This window comes from Protopterus annectens, chromosome 5.part0 (assembly GCF_019279795.1).
Source record: "Protopterus annectens isolate FY-2018-M chromosome 5.part0, PAN1.0, whole genome shotgun sequence".
NCBI classification, from domain to species: Eukaryota; Metazoa; Chordata; order Ceratodontiformes; family Protopteridae; genus Protopterus; species Protopterus annectens.
In genome coordinates this window covers 1,279,620,298-1,279,643,173 of record NC_056735.1, presented here as the reverse complement: position 1 = coordinate 1,279,643,173, position 22,876 = coordinate 1,279,620,298, and the positions used below count along the sequence as shown (strand labels likewise).

The 22,876-nt window shown below is 40.2% G+C and overlaps 1 protein-coding gene across 2 annotated transcripts in view; it reads right to left on the bottom strand.

The window, feature by feature from the left end:
- MYH15 (myosin heavy chain 15) overlaps positions 1-22,876 on the bottom strand; it is a 386,453-nt gene that overhangs the window by 218,771 nt on the left and 144,806 nt on the right. For both annotated transcript variants that reach the window (XM_044071103.1, XM_044071102.1), the window contains exons 12-13: positions 5,577-5,680; positions 2,418-2,556 (exon numbers count right to left, since the gene is read on the bottom strand). In XM_044071103.1, the coding sequence (XP_043927038.1) occupies positions 2,418-2,556; positions 5,577-5,680 (243 nt within the window). The remainder of the gene's footprint in view (positions 1-2,417; positions 2,557-5,576; positions 5,681-22,876) is intronic.

Below are 22,876 nucleotides of genomic sequence, written 5' to 3'. Positions count from 1 at the left end.
AAGTGTCTATTTGGAGATGCAGGGTCTTATTCCCCACACACACATACTTGTGAGCATGTGTGTGCATACACACACACACACACACACACACACACACACACACACACACACACACACACTTGTAAAACAAATACGTGACCCCATTCACATGAATGGGACTTTCAAGTCATAATTTGAACAAATATAACTCATTTGGTGACATATATCTAGTTCAGTTATCTTCCTCTCAGCCTTACTAAGCCTAGACAGGATTGTTTCTCCTTTCTACCTTTCTTCTATTTATATAAACATCCCTTTCTTGACCTCTACTGGCCGATCTTTTTTACTTCAAATCCTTACTTCCCTCCTGTCCTTTTCTGCTCTTCTGCTTGTCTGTCTGTGCTACTCCTACTTCACCCCACCCCCTCTGTTCCCCCTCTATTACGCCCTACCTTTCGTCTAATCTCTGTCATCATATTCCTATATCATTAGTAACATTTTATTATATAATCATTTGAAATTTAGTTTGATAATAGCTCTCAACTGTGCACTGCACATGTATTACATTTGTCTATATATCAACCAATTTACAGTGGGGATAACTTACTAGTGAAAACTACTGGAGCTACAGGTGGTGTGCAGTCTACATAACTGCTAAAGATTGCAGTCATAAATAAATATATGAATAGTTTAACTTGTTTAAAAGTTGGCAAGTAAGCCATACATTACACAAAAAATAGACTAAATTGCTTGACAACTGAAAGTTATAGACCAGTTCTACAGCTACTAATTTATATGTCCACACACACACACACACACACACACACACACACACACACACACACACACACACACACACACACACACACACACACACACACACACACACACACACACACACACACACATTGGTCTTCTCCTCTTTTGCCTTCTTTTCAAACTTCCATACAGTTCCTGAGTACTGTATCCTGGAACGATTTGCATAGATTCTACCCCCCTTCAGTTTGACTATAAAACCTTAACTCATCCATGACCACTTTCCACCCCACCTCAGCATAATTCCACTCAACTAAAATATCACATTATCATCATCACCTTTGTATTTGGGTTCGCACCTCTACCCTCACACTCTGATCCACACAGTGGCACAGTCACTTTTGGCTAACAGCACCTTCAAATGGGCATTCCTGATAAATTGGTTTCATCAGGTTCTTTTGCAGAGAAACTAAAATATAGACTGACTCAGCAAATAGACATGAAAGTATAACATGTATAATCTATCCCAAATTTGTGAAGCCTCAGAGTTGGTTCTACTAGGTAAGAGTATTCCAGGGGCTTTGCATGCCCCTAAGTAAAACACCCATACTTTCTAGCCCACTCAACGAACTAGACCTGACTAATTGGGTTTCACTGAAAATGGACTCAATAAAACATATATGTACCATCTTTGAGTCTGTCTACTTATGTTAGCACACTCACACACAGATATATGTATATATATATATATATATATATATATATATATGTGTGTGTGTGTGTGTGTGTATGTATGTATGTATATATTTTTTCCTGATACCTGCTTTATTCTATTCAGGATTGCTGGGAAACCACTGCCTATCTAATCCAAATATTCTTTGGGTATAAGTCAGAGAACTAACCCTTGTACAAGATCTCACTCATTTGCAGGGCACCAGCAAAAAAGCATCCATGTATTCACACACATACCATCCATACCCACATACCTACAGGTAATTTGGAGGATCACCAGTTAAGCTAAAGCAAGTTTTGGGGAAGTGAGAGGAACATGGAGCCCCAAGAAAAAAAACATGAAAACATATCTGCACAGAAGGCACCCAGCATTGAGAACCAAGCACCATGCTATATCAAAGATAACCACTGCACCTGCGTATATATAATACACACACATGTGATAATTGGTTCATTAACTCTTATATTCAAATACCTCAATGCCAGAGTATGCTATTTTTTAATTAATCTTATTTTATGAAAATTAGGTTCAAAGTGTGTTTATATCTATATTTCCATAGCAATCAGGCAACAAAAATGACTGCTCACAACATAAGTTATAGATTCTGATTAAGCAGATCAAGTGCAGAAACATCACCAGATTCAGGTCAATTAAACTACTGGGCAAAATCTTTAATTGCTATACAGTATCAGCATTTACACATAACTTATGTGCTGTGATCCTCTCTTTATGGTAATGCCAAAAGGAATACAAAGTACTTAATAAAGGAATAATCGTGGCATTTTGTTGGTTTCATTTTTTTTTACTTAAAAAGTTGTTGTATCACAGTGATATATATATATATATATATATATATATATATATATAATGTATATATATGTGTGTGTGTGTGTGTGTGTGTGCATATACACACCTTGCTTATATGTGAATATTTCAGAAACATCCTTACTTTCAGTGCCATCAGCTTCTGCTTGCTCTTCCCTGGGTTTTTGCTTAAATTTCATGTTTCCAAAATGCATAATTGCGCCAGTCATCTTGTAGACACCATACTTTTCTTCTGAAGAGAAGCCCAAAATATCCATGGCTTGCTATTGTAAAAAGAAAGAGTAAATAATAGTCAAATGCAGGAGCAGTAACAGTGTACTTGTATAGTTACTGTTACAGCAGAAGTATCTGTTTTAGCTGCAACACTTGTGATAGGTGAAAACAGCAAAAAGTAGAAAAAGTAGTAACCAAAGTGGTCAAAAAGTAGGAGATGAAGTCCTATGGACAATACTGGAGAAGTGGTAGGAGACATAATGGTAACAGAATTAAATAACTGCCTTAGTAGTAGCAGTAATAACAGTATAGGTTATTAAAGCAATAACCGGTGGTGTGGTATATTGAAGATTTACCCACAGTTGATGTGGTTTAATCACGAAGGCAAAGCCCGAGTGATTAAACAAAGGCAACCGTGGGTAAATCTTCAATATACCACAACCACGGAGTCAGTTATTGCTATTATACAATGACATTATTTAAAAAAAAAAATACTTACTTTTCTTAAATAATATCTTTGTATAACGGTGGACTGCTGTTCATTCGCCAGTTGTGGTATACTGATTCTGCTTTTTGATGTACTGCGTATGCGTATGGGACTTGCGTTCCCACACATACCCAGTACATCAAGGCTTTGAAACGGAAGCAACAGAGAAAAGAAACTCTCCGTTGCTCTGCTCTCTCTCCTTTTGTTATTATAAAATAAAAAAAATATGTTGGGGCAGTTTATACCAACGGAAAAAAGTCCAGGCGACCGGACCTTTTTCGTTGGTATATTGTGGGATTTACAATGGGCACGCTGGTTGGGCTGGCCAATCAATGTGCACATTTTAGAATATTAATAGGGAGGAATTGTATAATAGTGATGTACTACAGGCTTTAGTTGTGGGTTCCACTATTTTAATGCCGCTGTTAGTACTACACTGCTGGATGCCATGAAGGACAGCACAGTGGGTTATAACAAGATGAATATGGAGATAAAAACTGAGGAAGGAGTTAGCTGCACTAGGGGAATGAAAAATATGACAGCTTAGAGAAAAAGCAAAGAAGTAAAGAAAATAAAATGGATGAGAGCATGCTTAGAAGAGAATTCGGAGGAGAAGAAGAAAGCAAGACTAATAACCTAGGCCCTCATTAAACTGAGAGACACTGGCTTTCAGGTGCACAAGGGAAAGATAAACATATTAGTCACATAGACGGACCTCAGGGGAGTGGATTACAAACAGAGGTGAGACGTTCATGGCACCAGTGATCCTACTGCATTGTATAGATTAGTTCTAACAGGAAAGTGCACCAAGAATGAATAATGAATTCTTTCAAAAGAAGTTAAGGAAATTAATTGAAACACAGCAAAGAAAGAAGTGCATCAATCAATGGTGTTGTGCAGCCCTGTACAATGGTATCATTTGAATACCTTGAGTGTGTGTGTGGGGGGGCATCAAAGTTGACAAGGAGGGAAACCAAGAAGCACAAAATCAGTGAATGGAAAACATTATCTGCAATGAGGCATATGCAGCCCTTTCTATTTTAACATGCCTAGGGATTGCCAATGAATTGGAAAGGACAGCAAAATTACAAATAAATTGCACTAATATACCTCAAGGAACCCTTCATTTACTTGCAGTGTGAACTGGATGCAAAGGAAGCACGATGTACTGCTGCACAGTAAAACAGTGATGGATGGAGGTTAATACCAGGCATTGTATGGTCTGCTACCTAAACATAAAGGTGGAATGTATGCCAGTAGTGGATAGTGAGTTTTCCTGTAAGAAATGAGAGGTACTCTGATACATAATTAGTCTGTCTGTTTGAATCTGGTAAACAAATCAAAAGAAAGAGCTATCTTTTGACTTGGGAGCTTTTTTCCTTGACGCATTTCAGTTTCCATGAAGGTCACTCAGTCAGTGTGGCTGTTGAGACACAGATGTTATCGCAGTGGTAGTACAGCTGTCAAAACCCATCATGTCATCACAATACTCCGGGACCATGAACATAAGTGAAAATATTTCAACACATGGTTCTATTGCATTTTATTTGCATTTGTTTACTGGGAAAACACACTAATAAAGCATGATCTATTGCAGGCCCAGCACAGGTTGTAATAAACTTTACAACAGTGCAATTTTTACAACATAAACAGAAAATACAATACAAATGCAAGATAATTAATGATACATCAATAAGTTATAGTACATTACACATATCCTCACTATAATAGCAATGTATTTTATCAAAAAGCTAACTTATAATCAGAGGTGAAGAAAGCTGGATAGTTCACCAATAGAAAGAGAAAACAATTAGAGCAATATCAGGGAAGTATACAAAAGCCGGAAGCCCAGTGTTAGTGGAAGAAAGCATATATAGAAGGAGTTAGTATGGGATAAAGAATTTTATACATATTAAGAAGGGATAGTTTTATCACATGTTCAGTGTTAGTGAGGTTTACAGAGAAGTCAATATAAAGGGCAATCAGAGGATACAACAGCAGATTTGATTATTTCTGAAACATGACCTGCCTTATTACAGTTGCATTTGAATTTCTATTGCAGAAATAGTTTGAGTTGACACTGGATGTTAGAATGTTGTGGCATTTCAGTTAGATGTTCAGAAACAGATTGCTTTAGTTTAGGCTACAACTGGGAAACTGTAGTCAGCAAAGTAAAGTTTAGCACTGAGTGTTTGGAGTATAGGCCCTGCTGAAGCCTGGCTTCCAGAGTTGTAGTATAGGATGATTACAATCAGTGCAGTCTCAATAAAAGTACATATTGAGATTCTGTCCATGTTAGCAATAAAAGAAATTACAGAGTACCCCCCACCATCTGTAAAATTTGCTCATGTATGAATTACTTCAACTAGAAATTGTAATTTTTGATGTACAGATGATGACCACAACTTATAAGCCTCTTCCTTCTATATTGCTTACTGTACATCCCTTCCTAGATATAATCCTTATACCTCTTTCAGAACATGTACACTATATAGCAATTGTCTGTTATTTGTGTGTAATATTATTGTTTTCTGCTATATATACTGACAGGATGTTTTATTTTATCTAAAATACTGTACTTACATCTGTTGCCATCAGTTCTTCGCCATCATCTAGGTTGTCCACAGTAACAACTCCTTGTGAGCAGATATGATAATCATAAGGATTTGTAGATACAAGGAGCAAGTCTGCAAAAAGAAACAGCGGTAATCATATGGAGTATGACACAGACGTCTGAGAGTAATAAAACAGGAGGATCAGTCAGCACAACAATCTAACCCACATGCAAGGGAGTGCTCTTAATTCTGATTATTTAAATAGAAGTATCTGTGCTCTGTATAGTATAGAATATTGTCACAGACTGTCATGTCCATAATCTACTGTGAATGATATATTCTTAGGGGCCAGCAAGATCATTGTGTACTCATTGTAGGATTATTAACAGTTTTTTTGCTCTAAAATGAGCCTAGGTTGAGTCTGAAAAGGATCAGCTAACCAGCTCACCTGTTTAGTTAACAAATCAAGAATAAATAGATACGTGCGTAAATACTTAAACAAATAAAAGAGAGATCGCCTCATTAATATCAAGAAGAGCAAATGCATGATGCATGCACACACTTTCTTTTTCACATGCACATGCACATACATATATACACACACACAATTGTGCATTGCCTTTGCTTAGCCTTTTCATCTTGCAATGAAGTTCATAGGTCCACACTAACTACTAGAGAACTCAGAAATGTAGACATATGATTTTGAATGCATTTTTGTAACTGGTATGACTTGCCCACACCATATAATGCCATAATGGTGTGGTCTGACTGCATATTAAGAAACATCTTTAAGTCTTAATATGTCATAATTATAACTAATATGCTAACATCATTCAAGAGATATCTGTTTATTACATTGCTTATTCCTAATGGTATTAAAAGACAAACTTGTCCTATTAATCTGCCCTTTGGATAGTAGGTGGTATTGTACTCCAGCCCCTCCTGAAGTACTCTGTCCATTTCATTATTTATCGCATAGCTTTTTGGGATTACTTGTCCTACATCTACCACCTCCTTTGTTAGTAAGCTTAATTTTTCCACCAGCCTTTTCATGACCCATCTTCCCTACTGACCAGCTTCAGAGCTTCAGACAGAGTCTTGCACTCCTGGGTTGCCTTCTCCAAGCAGGTATAGCCCATGTTTGCAACAGTAAGTGGGACACTCTGGTTAACAGAATGCAGCAGATATTCAGAGAACAGCCGGTGGGGGGGGGGGTCTACTTTACATTACCAAAAGTCCATAACGACAAAGACGAATTTGCCGAGACAAAAATAACGTAAAATGCAGAACCACATAATTTTTCCAAGAGTAAGTAAACACTTGCCCAGCGTGGGGAATACTGCACTTTTCCCCACTGTATTGTGATCCCAGAGTTTGGTATATAGTTGGGGGTATGAGGGGTGTAGCCCCACATCTAGGTGGGTTTCAGATAGCACAGTGTGTTGTTCTGTAGTTTGGGCAAGCGTTTACTTGCCGTGGGAAAAATGACACAGTTCGGCATTTTAAGTTTTGTTATTCTCGTCTCGGCAACTACGTCTTCGGCATTATGGACTTTCAGTAATGTAAGGAAGATCCATATATATATATATATATATATATATATATATATATATATATATATATAGGTCTACTTTTAAATTTCGAAATTTCAAAACCTCGAACCTCTAACACCTGATGTTCAGCAGTTCGAAGTTTTGGAATCTCGAAAGTTATCAATGGAGATTGACATATAGTGTGGAATGGGAACTTTACCATACTCTTCACGAGGGGGGGGGGTTGGGGCGAAGCCCCTCATATGTGGGGAGGTGCACGGGGGCTTGCCCTCCCCCTGCAAAAACGGGATTTCTGAGGTTTTCTTCTTTTATGTGTTTTATTTATTTTTATTTTTTAATTTCAAGAGTCCAAAACTTCGAACTTCTGAACACCAGGATTTAGAGGTTCAAGGATTTGGGATTTCTAAATTTAAAAGTAGACCCATATATATATATATATATATATATATATATATATATATATATATAAAAGCAAATAGCAAGATCATTAGGAATAACTTCTGTCCTCAGTTCTATGGCACAGAGGAATGGCGCATTGACTACAGTGACCTAGCAGATCTTAGGGACTAGCAAATGGTTAAGGTGTTTACCTTCCAGACACAAGGTATAGGGTTTAATTCTCACTGTTATTTGCTGTTAATAGCAGCCTGCATTTAAAGTGGATTGTTGAGAGACAGCCTTACAAGACTATCTGCAATTATATAAAGCTGAGTATATTTTTCTGTATTATTCTGTATTATAGAGCTAAATTGTTGCTTAGATATCTGTTGTCTTACTGTTCTGCAAATATACAGATATCAGTATATATATTTTGTGGTTTTATAATTTGCACTGTGATTCCTCATATCTAGCTCTGTTGAAACTGTCTTCCCCACCCCCCTCATTTTAGTTTCTATAGCTTGTGTGTTAACTCAAGGTTCCCTTAATTTGCTGTTAATAGCAGCCTGCATTTAAAGTGGATTGTTGAGAGACAGCCTTGCAAGACTATCTGCAATTATATAAAGTTGAGTATATTTTTCTGTATTATTCTGTATTATAGAACTAAATTGTTGCTTAGATATCTGTTGTCTTACTGTTCTGCAAATATACAGATATCAGTATATATATTTTGTGGTTTTATAATTTGCACTGTGATTCCTCATATCTAGCTCTGTTGAAACTGTCTCCCCCCTCCCTGCTCTTGGTTGTAGTTTAAATTTGGTGGCTTTTGCAGTGCCCGCCCCACTGTAGATTTGACCTAGGACACTCCCCCAGTCCCATCTCTTTACCGCATTCTACCTAATAAACCCTTTCTGCACTTGCTTTTAGTCCTTTTTAATTTAATTACATTTTTTCAAACTGTGTGTGGACTAATATTGCTACATACTCAAGTGTGCCAGCTTGCACTGCATGTGAATTGTTTTTACTACTGTTTTTGCTACTTTTCTGAAAGAAAAAAAAATTATCTGCTTTTACTGTATTTGTGTTTCTTCCTACTTTATTTTGCTTTTGCATCATCTTAAAAGTAATCAGTTGTATTTATTACTGCTTGGTGTAACTCATTCTAAGCCTTTTAGTTTAAGCACTTGGGCTTCAGACCAGTTGTTTTACATTAAGAAGGTTTGTGGTCTGCACTGTAGTGGCAGAACAGGTAGCTTACATCCTTCTAAGTTGGGAACTACTGATTGAGGGCTCAGTGTCTGTTATTCTAAAAGTGTATTAATTCTGGTTTAAGCACTTGGGCTTCAGGCCAGTTATTTTACATTAAAAGGGTTCACGGTCTGCACTCTTGTGGGAGGAGAGGCTGGACTCTGCCCTTCTGAGCTGGGAATTTCTGGTAAAGGCTTATACTGCCTGCATATTTGAACTGCTTCTTACTGAAATTGGTACACCTTGTTTGCTGTAGCGTAGACTAGATCCAGGCCTGCTGAATCTAGTTTTGTTTGTATAACTTTAGCACTAATCCAGGCATTCTTCAAAGTATTCAATTGTATTTATTACTGCTTCGTAGAAATTTGATTAAAGTGTAGCTATCATTCTAAGTCTTTTGGATTAAGCACTTGGGCTTCAGACCAGTTGTTTTAAATTAGGAAGGTTTGTAGCCTGCACTGTGGTGGCAGGACAGGTAGCTTACATCCTTCTAAGTTGGGAACTGCTGATTGAGGGCTCAGTGTCTGTTATTCTAAAAGTGTATTAGTTCTGGTTTAAGCACTTGGGCTTCAGGCCAGTTATTTTACATTAAGAAGGTTTGTGGTCTGTACTCTTGTGGGAGGAGAGGCTGGACTCTGCCCTTCTGAGCTGGGAATTTCTGGTTAAAGGCTTATAGTGCCTGCATATTTCAACTGTTTCTTACTGTAATTGGTACACCTTGTTTGCTGTAGCATAGACTAGACCCAGGCCTGCTGAATCTAGCTTTGTTTGTATGCTTGTTGTTTGTTTGCTTGTTATTTCCCTGAAACGCTAATACCACCTAAAACGTGGCTTTTCAGTGCTTCTGTGGATCCCTAGTGATATCTGCATTGCTTACTGTACTTATTTCCTTGTTTCACTTAAAAGAAAGTTACTGTTTGTCGTTTTTGCATTTAAGTTACCTGTAACACATTGCATTTAAGTTACCCGACACTTGCTCACTAAAGCAATTATATGTCAGCACTAAAAAATTAAAAGCACTACACCCTCCCAAACTCCCCTTGAGTACCTTGTTCCCCATTGGCCCTTTTTTTCAATTATAAAGGAATTCCCAATACTATTCTAGCATGTCCAAAGGTCAGTTGGCAATCTCCTCTCCGGTCCAGCTGGTGAATCTAGGAATCTTGAGGCAATGTTACAACTGCCTCATGTACACAGACAACCCTCTCCTCCTCCCAACAAATTCCAACACATGTGAGAGATGCATCCATATAGCCAAACTGGAGGCTAAGCTCTCTCAACTCAGTACTGGCGTAACCAGTCAGGAGGAGAAGGAAACCACACTCACTACAATTCCAGTCTCACATAGACCTACCACGACAGCAAACCAAACACATAAACACACAAAACATACTCAGAGGCTCTAAATAAAAATCTGCCTAAGCAGCAGAGACCTCCAAAGCAGACACCCAAGCAACCACTACCCCAAAACAAAACACGTGAAACACATAGCTCACAAAGCCAGTGTGCTGAACAGTCACAGCCCTTAAGGCTAAACAACACACCTGATACACTTGTAATATGTGACTCTATTGTCAGGCACACTGACGTCCCGCTCACCAGGCTGAACAAGGAGAAGGTCACGGTGAGCTGCCTGTCGGGCGCTAGGATCCGCCACATAACACAAGCACTCAGGTCACTCCAAGGCAAGTACAAATATGACTCAGTCATTGTCCATGCTGGTGTGAATGACCTGAGACGTACCTCCCTGGACTACATGAAAAGAGACATAGAGGAGCTCTCTGAGCATGTGGCCCAGGCCGGTATGACCCTGACCTTGAGTAGCATCTTACCCTCACCAAGAATGATGTCACAATATGAAGACAAGATGATCAATTTCAACAATTGGCTTAAGTATTAGTGTCATTCAAAGGGGATCCAATGCCTGTCATCCTGGGATGACATGCTCGACAAGCCACAATGTTTTGCTAGGGACGGCTTGCACCTGTCACCCCTGGGCTTTTGGATATTGGCAAAGGCTCTTGCTACCCCCATAGTGCCTTTTTTAGGCAAGGCTCAAAAGACAAACCCACCTCCATAGGTATCACAAGGGATAAGAAACAGAGTAATGCTACTCAACACCAGAAGTCTAAACCTCAAGATGCACGCACTCGAAACTCTCCTTAGCATGGAGAACATCGATATCTGTGCAGTAACAGAAACCTGGTTCAAGGCTCCCAAGAGCACCCCAGCACTACCAGGTTATACCTCATACCATGCTTTTCGGCCGCAAAACTTAGACAGACCCACAAAAGGAGGGAGAGTATCAATATTCGTCAAAGATACCCACACCTCCAGGTTGGTGGCACAGCACAAAGCATCAGAGACTATCCATGTGCAACTAACAGTGGGTAAAACTGCCTTCCAGTTTATAGCCTGCTACAGACCACCCTCCCAAACCCAGGAACCCACTCGGCCTTCCTGAGAACACTGGAAAATATGAAGGTCTCTCCAAACACCATTATATTGGGCGACTTCAACTACCCAAACATAGACTGGGAGCATTACTCTAGCTCCAACACCCTAGCCCAAAGGTTCCTAGAATTTATAAACTCAAATGCTATGGAACAACTTGTTACCACTCCCACAAGAGGGGAAAACATACTGGACTTGATCATCACCAACATGGGGACTCTATGCTCCAGACCAGAAGTGTATCCCTCACTGGTAAGATCAGACCATAAACTAATCTCACTGGATATTTACATCCCGACCCCACCCCCTGCCCAGAAAACCACAGTGAAAAACTTCTCTAGAGCAAATTTCACACTCCTCAAAACTGAGGTGGAATCCTTCAAAGCCCCTGGGCCTGTGGAAAATACGGCCCAGACCGCAGAATCCTTTATAAACGCATTCTATGAACACCTTCAGGAATGCATGGATTATGCGATCCCAAATAAAACCAAGACCCAATCCTCCAAAGGCAGACGCCCTGTCTGGTGGACCCCAGCCATAAACAAACTATACAATAGAAGGAGGAAGCTACTAAATGATAGAGCAAAATCCCAAAAAGGGAAGGCATCTCTGATCAGTATTAGCAAAAAACTATGGGCACTCATAAAATCGTCTAAGGCCAGCTTCGAGAGAAAAATTGCACAGGACACTAAGGATAATCACAAGGCTTTCTTTGGTTATGTTAGGAACCTGGGTGGTAATTCCCAGATATGCTCAGAATTAGTCCAAAATGACAAAAAATACACCAAACCCACAGACATTGCCAACATCCTAGCTGACAGGTTCAGCTCAAACTTCTCCCCCCCTCCCCACCAAAAGGGCAAATATCTATCCCAGCAGTGTGCTGCCCCCCTGACATCTCAGATGCTCAGGTAAGAGCTGCCCTCTCCAAAGCAAAAAACACAGCATCAGTGGGACCAGACGGTGTCCCGGGCTGCGTCCTACATGAACTCCAAGAAGAGCTAAACCCAAACATAAAACTACTGTTCAGTCTCAGCCTTACTACAGGATATGTACCCAAAGAGTGGCGTACAGCAACAGTGGTCCCTCTCCACAAAGGTGGTGCCTCAATGGATCCTGGAAACTATCACCCCATAAGCCTGACTAGCTTGGTCTGCAAAGCTATGGAAAGGATCATCATGGACCTCATAAATAAAGATATTGGGGACCTACAGACACTGGATCCTACCCAGTTTGGCTTTGTTAAGGGCAGATCCTGCCTCTTAAACCTAGTTGATTTCTTTGAAACAGTCACCAAGGCCATTGGCGAGGGGAAGGTGGTCCACAAAGCCTACCTGGACCTCGCAAAAGCCTTCGATACAATACCCCACTCGGGCATTATAGATAAGCTCACCAGCTTAAATATAAACCCCTATGTCACTAGATGGGTTGCAAACTGGCTCAAGGACAGAACCCACATGGTTAGAATTGCTGGAGCCATGTCAGACTCCAAACCAGTTACAAGTTAAGGCCCCACAAGGCTCAGTCCTGGGACCTCTCTTGTTCGGTATATATTTCTCGGAGGTACAGGCCAACACGGAAGGACTGTGGCTGACCAAGTTCACAGATGACTGCAAACTGGGCACCATAATCGACTCTCCAGCCGACACAAGCATCCTCCAAAAGGGCCTCATAGAAACAGACAACTGGTGCCAGAGCCATGGCCTCAAGCTAAATGCCAAAAGTGTATAGTCATCCCTTTGGCAAAACAAAGTGCCCATAAATTACCACATAGGTGGTAATCCATTAAGTACAGAAGAAGTAATTAGGGACCTGGGGACCCAAGTTGATAGCAATCTCTCATTTGACAATCACGTGGCCAAAGTGGTTAGAAAAACATTTTATATAGCCCACCTAATCATGAAGGGATTCACATCTAAATCAGAGGAGGTCATTGTGCCTCTTTACTCATCCCTCATCAGGCCCATAATTGAGTACAATGCCCCTTTGGGATGTACCTTACCAGACACCTGCAGCAACTGGAAAGACCCCAAAAGTACCTCACCAAGAGGATCAAAGGGCTCAAACAGATGCCATATGCTGCCTGGTTAAAGAAACTCCAGCTCTACTCAGTGGCATACCGCCTGTTCAGAGGCGATCTGTGCCTGACATATAAAGCCATGTCCAACCCGGAATTAATGGACATGCTGCACCTCAGAAAATCCAAATCCCATCGAGCCACGTGCTCGAGAGACTTGAACCTCAGCACTAAAATAAATAGGACATGCTGGAGGGACAGATTCATAACCCAGAGGCTCCCTTCACTCTGGAATAAAATCCCAGTCCAGGTTAGGCAGAGTCCCTCATTGACTCTCTTCAAGAGGAATCTTGATGAGTGGATGGGAGATCATAGGTTTACCCCGGGTATCACTTCTGTGTCACTGTTAGACAGAGGCACAGTATACTAACCTCGAAAAAGGGCATAGCAAAATTAATTTAAAATGGGTGGCGAAAGCCAAACACATTCTGGCTAGGCTTATAAATGCCCTAGGGCAGATAGCCTAGTATGAACCTATGAACCTATGAACCTTTGGGGAAAACTGACCAGGCTAAAAATGGACCACAATGGCAGCTAGCCAAGTACCTACCTGTGAACCTGAGTTCAGTTAATGGCTTGGTTAGTGGAGGGCACAAGAAGAGAAGTGGAAAGGAGCATCCTTTTGCCAGTATATTGATCCTGGGTTGAAGGGAGAGGCTTCTGTCCATGATCAAGAACATCTCTGATGGTGGTGATGGTGTGAAAATCTTAAAGAATATTGTGATTAGCATATCAGCATCATTAATGGGGGATGGAACTGACTGACTTTATGTGCAATGATGCATATGACTCCAGAAGCTCCAACCAGTTACAGCATAAAAAATACCATAGCATGCAGGTCAACATATGTAATGCTGTCAGGTGCTCTGCTCAAACTCATGTACCCCACCCCAACCTGCCACTGGTGCGATCCCAGGAAATAGGAAGAGGCTGTTAAAGGTTCACAGACAGATAAGTATTTCAGCAGACAGTAAAGTACAGGAAGAAGGTTTGAAAGCCAGCCAAGAAAAATAACACATGTAGTCTAGGAACAGGTGTCATTAATAAGAGAGAGAAAGTGCCAGAGGTGGCCATGCAAGAAGCAATAACAAAGGAAGACAAGGATGGAAGCTGACAACAGAGACCCTTCTGCCAGAGTGGTGGGATACAGGAAGAAAGACAGGAATGTAGTCTTCATGATACATACTGAGCACAGGCATGACTGAACTGAAAGTAAGTCATGGAGGGAAGGATGGGAGGCTAGCAAAGCAAGAAGACTGAGAGAATAAAAGTCATGGAGACATATTGGGATAGCAGTAGGTAAGGTTTGTTAGAAAGGTACAACAGTGGAAAAGAAGGGGGTCAGACTTAGCAAAGAGAAGCAAGCAACCCGAAGTGACAGTGGGAAGGGCTATCTGGTGAAAATGGTGGGCTTGACAGTGCAGGTAGGAGTAGTGTCATGGTGTAGGAAGTGATCTGGAGACTGTTCTAGTGGGGCTGGGATTCACACTCTTTCCAAGGGAGATAGTATCAGATTATAATAAAACCATTTTAATAAAGGTTGAAAACATCACTGCTTTTATATTTATTTATTTATTTTACAATAAAACTAGTATAATGGCAAGGTAGTTAGCAAAAATAAGGGTACATACATGTAGGCACCAACAACCTGTCAAAACAGCAATATGAGATGGCAGCAAGCAGGGTCGCAGAAGTGGTAGAAAAATATCATTTTAAAAGGGGGAGGGTAGAATTCCCAGATATGTTACCTATACCTGAAGCCACTACATGAAAGGAGGAGGATTTGGGATCACAATGGCTGGCTGTGGAACTGAACAAGAAAGAATGACTTGGAACTGGGTAGCAGAATGGGTCTATCAGACTCATTGTCAGAACACATTCTACCATATCCCAGAAAGGATAGTGTTTTTCAGTGCTATGCTGCAGAAGTACATCATCTTGGTCACACCCTTCAACAAAAACGGAAGACAGAGTGAGTGTTAAAGTAGCAATGGCAGGTAGATACTTTAAAACTCACTCCCTCTGACAGATCTAACAACACTAAGGAAACCATTGTGTCTGTTTCTATTAAGGTTAATGGTATTGGCAAAGTCCAAGAGGGTAGTTGTTTTGCTGTTATTTGGTCTAAATTCATGTTGGCTAGAAGAGATGGTACTGTTATCTATGAAGTGTTGGAATAGTTGAGTGTGAATGCTTTTTTCCTAAGATTTTAGAAGCGGAGGAAGGATAGCAGTTGACCTGTACTTTGATACCTCTACAGAGTGTCCGCCTTTTTGTAAGGGAAGGATGTAAGATTTATTCCAAATGGGTGGAACATAGTTTTCTTGAACTGGTCCTCTGACTAATATGGGTACTGGGTAGGCTACTGCTTCTGCAGTGATTTTTAAGGTACTCACCTAGTAGGTTATCTATAGCTAGGGTGCCTGGTTTTAGTCTAAATAGAAAGTTTTAGATTTTTTTTTTTCAAAACAGGTTTATTGTTTTAACATATAAGAGAAATATCATAACAATTTTATACAAGTAATTAAAAATAGGTATTATTATAATATTCAACAAAACAACTAAAGTATTTACAAAGACATCCACTACAATCAGATCAATTAATTAAACTAAAATACCATGCTATTGAAATTAAAATTTTTTTAACAAATTTTGTAAATTATCCCATACAATAAAATAAGATGTTTTTCAATTTGTTCTAGTCCTAATTGTGTTTATTTCCATATGGCACACTATATTCATAACATTTTTAAATTCATTGAACGAAGGAGGTGTATCTGAAATCCAATTTCTAGTTATTATTTTCCTAGCCACTGCTAGAATAGACCATAACAAGGGAAGCTTAACCGTTTTAACACTTTGAGGTACAGGTGTGTTGAATAATATAAGAGATTTAGAAATAATGAAATTATCTGTAAAAAGAGCCTGCAAAAATTCATTAATTGACTTCCAGTATTCTTTCAATTTTATACAGTCATAAAACATATGAGCCCAGTCAGCATTAATTTCTACATTACATCTCTTACATAGATTATCTTTATTATTTATTTTATTCATCATCAAAGGTGTATAAAAAGATCTATGTAAAAATTTCCATGTATAAAGTCTCCAGACAATGGAAGACGTAGTTCTATAAGCAGATTCCAATATATATTGTTTATCTTGTTGATTTGGTGGGTCCCCATTAATAGAAGTGAAATAATTCCAGTATGAATCTATACTGTAAAAGTTTCTTGTCTGATAACTTTATGTATGTATGAAAGTTTACCTTTATCAGAAACTTTATGTTGTAAATTTAATATCAAGTAATCAATCAGTGTTGGAATAGATTCTTTAACAGTTATAGACATTAAATCTATTTTATTAATGAGATGTTGTCTAAAGGTCTGAACCTCTAACCAGCAAGTTTCTCTTAGATCAAATTCTTGTTTTAAGAAATCTAGATTTTAACTTTATTATCAGATATCAACTGATACCAGTACTTTAGATCATTATCTATAGCTAAATGAGTTCCTTCAGAAGTAGATGACAAAAGCATACCCTGAGTATACATTATAGGAAATACAATAAAATTCCATTCCCTATACTTAGGGTGCATGAATATAAAGTTACGATAACTAATAATAATATTTAATGGGTAACAAACCATATGTTTAGGTGTAATAGGTGAAGTACAAAATTCCTTTAGTAACCATAACATGGAGTTATTTACAATCATATTTTTATGTGTTAAGGAGATTTTCATGGAGTGTATACTAATTAGCTCCCAATAATCTTTCCATTTTGTGACATATGACTGATCTATTAATAAAGTAATAACTTTTACAATAGAAGAGATAGTATATAAATTAAAGTCTGGAAAAGAAATACCCCCTTGAGACCAGCTATTAGTATGTTTCTTTAATGCAATCCTAGGTCTATTAGGTGCCCATAAGAAATTTAACATTAGTGTGTTCAGTTTCTTGATAATTATTTTTGTAGGTGGAAGTATTATTGATTGTATTAAGTATAAAATCTTGGGGAATATTATCATTTTAATAATTGTCTCTCCTCCATAGTAAAAAAAGTACAGTTTTGTACCTACCATAAATGTAGATGTTCGAGGATTCCATTGCTGCAGTCCTGACTATTGGGTATAGTCCGCCCCAGTCAGGCCCGAATACCAGAGTAGTTGACGCCGGTCATGGCTTTAGACTGACGCCGATGCGTCAGGGTACTAATGCGCATGACCGACGCCATTTCCTCAGTCTTTTCTTGCCCCAGATGTCAGAAGACCCAAAAAGACAAGTCCCAAAAAACCTGCACCAAAAAACATGTACAATATATACAACAATATATACAAAAATATAAGCATGTAAACTCACCTACACAACCACCCCTAAACACAGAGGGAAGGAGGGAGGGTTGGACTGCAGCAATGGAATCCTCGAACATCTACATTTATGGTAGGTACAAACTGTACTATGTTCTTCGCCTTCCATTGCTGCAGTCCTGACTATTGGGTAGAATCCCAAAGCAGAGGTAAGGGAGGCTGGCAAATTATAAAGTAGCAGGAGCTGACAACATGCCTTGTAAAACAGCTGTGGCAAAACCAGCCCTAGTCTTAGAGTATATAGGCAGGTGATAATGCCTAGAGAAAGTATGCACTGAACTCCAAGTAGCTGCTTCCAGAATATCCTTAGTTGCCACCCCTTAGAAATGCTGTTGAAGTGGCAGTAGCCCTAGTGGAATGAGGCCTAATCCCAGCTGGAACCTCTTTGCCATGATGGGAATAACAAAATGCAATGCAAAAGCCAATCCACCTAGAAATAGTTTGTTTTGACACAGGCTTGCCCTGTGAACCCAAAGCAAAAGAAACAAGTAACTGCTGAGACTGCCTAAAATTCTTAGTCCTGCTCAAATAATAACGCAATTGCCTGTGTACATCTAAAGTGTGCAAAATCTTTTCCCCTTTATTTTGAGGATCTGCAAAAACGTAGGCAAATGAATAGTTTGGTTTAAAGCCACACTAGAAACCACCTTAGGCATAAAGGAAGGATTAGTAATAATGATACCCTGTCCTTATGGAAAATCAAAAGGGCTCTACTGCCATAAGGGCCTGCAACTCAGACACCCTTCTTGCAGAAGTAATAGCCAACAGAAAAGCAGTCTTCCATGACAAATATTTCAATTCAGCAGTAGCTGCAGGCTCAAAAGGTTGTAGAGTAAGTTTTTCCAACACAAAATTGAGATCCCAAGCAGGAGTAGGAGCTCTACGTGGGGGTCTTATATTCTTTGCCCTCTAAGAAACTGCTTGAACAAAGGATGAAAACAAAGGTGGGTCACAATCATAGTGAGCTGAAATTGCTGCAGCATGAATCTTTATGGAAGAGAAGGACAAACCTTTGTCCAATAATTCAGTAAGATATTGAAGAGCCACACTCAAATTAGGCTCTGAAATCTCCAAATTCTTTGCTGTACTCCAAAATAAAAATCTCTTCCATTTTTCTGCGTACACTCTCCTAGTACTAGGCCTTCTAGCTTCCATAATCACATTTAAAACTTGTTGAGGAAGCTGAGACCTGCTATGCTTCAACACAGAATATGCCAAGCTGTGAGATGAAGAGACTGAAGCTTGACATTGAGCAGATGACCGTCCTTCTGAGATAACAAATGAGGAATCAGAGGTAAAGGCCATGGAGGCTTCTTTACAAGACTCCGTAGAAGTGGGTACCAGTGTTGCCGAGGCCAATCTGGAGCTATCAAAATCATCCTTGGCCTGTCTTGTCTGACCTTTAATAATACCTTTGGAAGAAGAGGCAGAGGTGGAAAGGCATAGACATGAAGGTTTTTCCAACTGAAAGACAGAGCATCCACTTTCCAAGCTGTGTGATGAAACCCCTTTGTGCAATACTGTGGCAGCTGGTGGTTTAGTGGAGAAGCGAACAGATCTATGTCTGGAGTTCCCCATGACACTGTCAATTTCTGAAATACATGAAGATCCAGTTTCCACTCGTGGGGATCCATGATTTGTCTGCTTAATACATCTGCTAGGGAGTTCTGTGCTCCTGGCAGAAACCTTGCCTGAAGAGTTAGTTGCAGGCTTAACGCAGTCTCCCATAAAATCATTGCTTGCCTGCATAGAGGATAAGAATGTGTTCCCTGCTTGTTGATGTACCACATGACAGTTGTGTTGTCTGTTAGAATCAACACCTGCCCTGGAAGAAGCAACTCCTTGAAAGCCATCAATGCAAACTGGACTGCTAACATCTCCTTCATGTTGATATGTAGATGCTGTAGTCTGGCAGGCCACTTGTCTTGTATCCACTTTCCATTTAGATGAGCTCCCAAGCAGTGTCCGAGGCATCTGTCGTTAAAATCTGACTCGCCTCTGGCCGGGTCACAGAGAGTCCCTTGTTTAGGTGACATTCCTGAGCCCACCACAAGAATTCCTTTTGAAGGCAAGGTATTATTTGAATGACAGTGTCCAAATCTTGGCAGTGCTGTGTCCATACATATTTGAGATACCATTGCAGCTTCCTCATATGCAGTTTGGCATTGGGAAGCACCAGAATACAAGATGCCATGAACCCTAATGCTTGAAGGACTGTCCTTGCAGTCAGCACGGACTGATGAGATATTTGATGGAAGTAAAGTGACAGACTCTTTTGTTTGTCCGGGGTTAAAAAGGCCATCTGGGCTGCTGTATTCAGTCTCACACCCAGAAAGCACATGTCTTGAGAGGGTACTAGACTGGACTTTATTTCGTTCACAGAATACCCTAGGCATCTTGGCACTGCTATGACATATTCCAGATGCTGTAGAAGGTCTTCCTTTTCTTGAGCCAGAATCAGGCAGTCGTCCAAGTAAGGATAGATTTGAATGCCTTGAAGCCTGAAGTAAGCTATCACTGAAGCCAGAACCTTTGTGAATACTCTGGCAGTAGATAAGCCAAAGGGCAATGCAGAGAACTGATAATGAAAATCTCCAGTTCAAACCGCAGATACTTTCTGCAACTTAGCCTTATAGGCACATGAAGGTAAGCTTCCTTGAGATCCAAAGTTACCATCCAGTGATCCTTGCCCAGCAGAGGTAACAGTTGCTGTAACGTCAACATCTTGAACTTGGGAATGTCCAGATAAGTGTTGAGGATAGATAAATCCAAAATTGGTCTCCACGTGTTCCCCTTCTTTGGTACTAGGAACAGGCGAGAATAAAATCAAGCCCCTTTCTGATACAGGGACTGGCTGAATGGCCCCTAACTGGAGTAACTGAGAAACTTGCTTGTGAGCCTCTTTTCTTTGTGGAGGAGGAACATCTGGCATGCCTTTGAAAGGGGGCATTGTGTGGAAATAAAATCTGTAACCGTGATGAATGATATCCAGCACCCATCTGTCTTGAGTGATTAAATCCCAATTTTCTTTGAAAAGAGACAATCTTCCTCCCAAAGGAGCTGCCAGACGAGAATCCACTGGCAGCTGAAAAGGCAGGTCATTGGTTCTGCTTACGAAAGGACTGACCCCTGCCCTCACCAGAAGTCTGAGCAGGTGAACTCTCTGATCTAGGCCTAAATGAACCTTGAGCCCTGCCCCTACCACGTCTAGACCTACCCCTAGACTGGGAACCATAAGCAGGATATGTCCACCCCTTAGCAGGCCAATTTCTACTAAACTTCGGAGGCTGCACCTGCAAAAAATCTTTAACAGTCTGCATAGACTTAGCTTTGTCTTCCATTTTCTTTAAGACTGCTTCCACAGGCAGTCCAAACAACACATCAGACTGTAAAGGAGCATCCAAAATCCGGGTCTTAACATGCTCAGCTAAATTCTGATCCTTCAACCAGGCATGTCTGCGAAGAACAGAACTAGTAGCAGCCACCCTCGAGGAGGCCTGAACAGCATCAAAACCACACTGCAAAGAATGCTTACCCACTTGTTCAGACACATGAACCAAATCCAGCAATTCTTTACACTCAATACCTTCCGCCAAAGCATCCACCTTAGATTTCAATTGTGAAAGGAGATAATTCTGATATTTTAGCATGTGAAACTGACAATTCAATGCCCTCATGGCTAGAGTGGAAGAAGTATACACTTTCTTACCCCACCTATCCAAAGCCCTTGCCTCTTTATCAGAAGGTACAGGATTTTTAACCACAGAAGCTTTAACACCTTTAGGCCCCTGAGAAATAGTTTCTGGATCCACCCTAGGACTCTTAAACAAATACTTATGAGCTGGCACCCTATAATACCTATCAGGCTTAACAGGAGCAGGAGGCAAGGAGTCAGGGTTCAGGAAGCCTCTGCAAAACATCCTCCACCACATTCAACACAGGAGGAATAGCTAAGGGCCTATGCTGGGGTAAAACAAGAATTCCTAAGCCTTTTCCTGAATCAGAGTAATCCTGGCCTTCCCATTTAAAGTGCTCCCTCATGGAGTGAAGAGTCTCTGAAAATGAAAAATCCTCAGGAGGAGAAGCTGTAGGAATGGAATCATCCACATCAGAATCAGAATAAGTAGGAAACTCTTGTAAGTCTTCCACAGAAGACTCTGAAGCCTGTGAACACTGTTCAAAACTATCAAACTCCTGTTCCACCCTAGGCCTCTTATCAGGCGGGGGCATAGAACCTCTAATTAGAGTAATCAAATCTTCAGCCATTTTAAGCATATGTTTCTTAGGCACAGAGCCGGAAATGCTAGGAGAAGCCCCACAGAAGCTGAACTTGGCCTACCTCTAAAAGAAGCTTTGGCAACAGAAGGAGAGGCCCTAACTACCTTGGGAAGAGAGGGAAGAACAGTTACCTGAGAAGGCCCCTCAGCCTGGCGTACTTCCTGAGAGGCACATCCTGTAACAGTAAAGTATCTGCCTGAGACTCCATAGAGACTCCTGGCAAAACCTCTGGCTCCTGAGTTTCCAAAGAACCGACGTCCGGGACTGCGGTTCCTCACCCTAGGCTTCACTGTTTTGTCCTTGCGCTTCTTGGTTGAAGCGGCCGGAACATCCGACGGCATATTATAATTGCAACGCTTCCCAAACACTAACCTAGCACAATCTAGCCTCCTCTTAATAGTGCTTGTTAAATCTAGCACAAGAGCGGCAACCAACAACGCGTGCTCAGGCCCTAAACAAGGTATACACAATGTATGATAATCCCTCGCGGTATCTGCTTCCCACAAGAAATACAGTTATTCACTTTTTCTGACATCCGTTAAATACTGAGGCAAGAAAAAAAATGTTCAACGGGTTATTTAGCCAACTCTGTTTCGTCTGAAACTCCGGTTTCGAAAATCTCAGAACGCCAACCTGCACTCGCAAAATTGCTTCTGCATCGGACCATGCGGCAAAAAGACTGAGGAAATGGCGCCGGTTATACTCTGGTATTCGGGCCGACTGGGACGCGGACTATACCCAATAGTCAGGACTGCAGCAATGGAAGACGAAGAACATCATATTATTCCAGGTATTAAAAAGATTTTGTATATTAAGAAAACAGGTATTATAATTATTATATATAATAGATTTAATATCTTTAGATAGTATTATACCTAAATAAGTTATCTGACCTGAATTGGGTACATATTTAGTAAAATCACTAATGAGAATATTTTTTCGTGTATATATAGGTAGTATTTTAG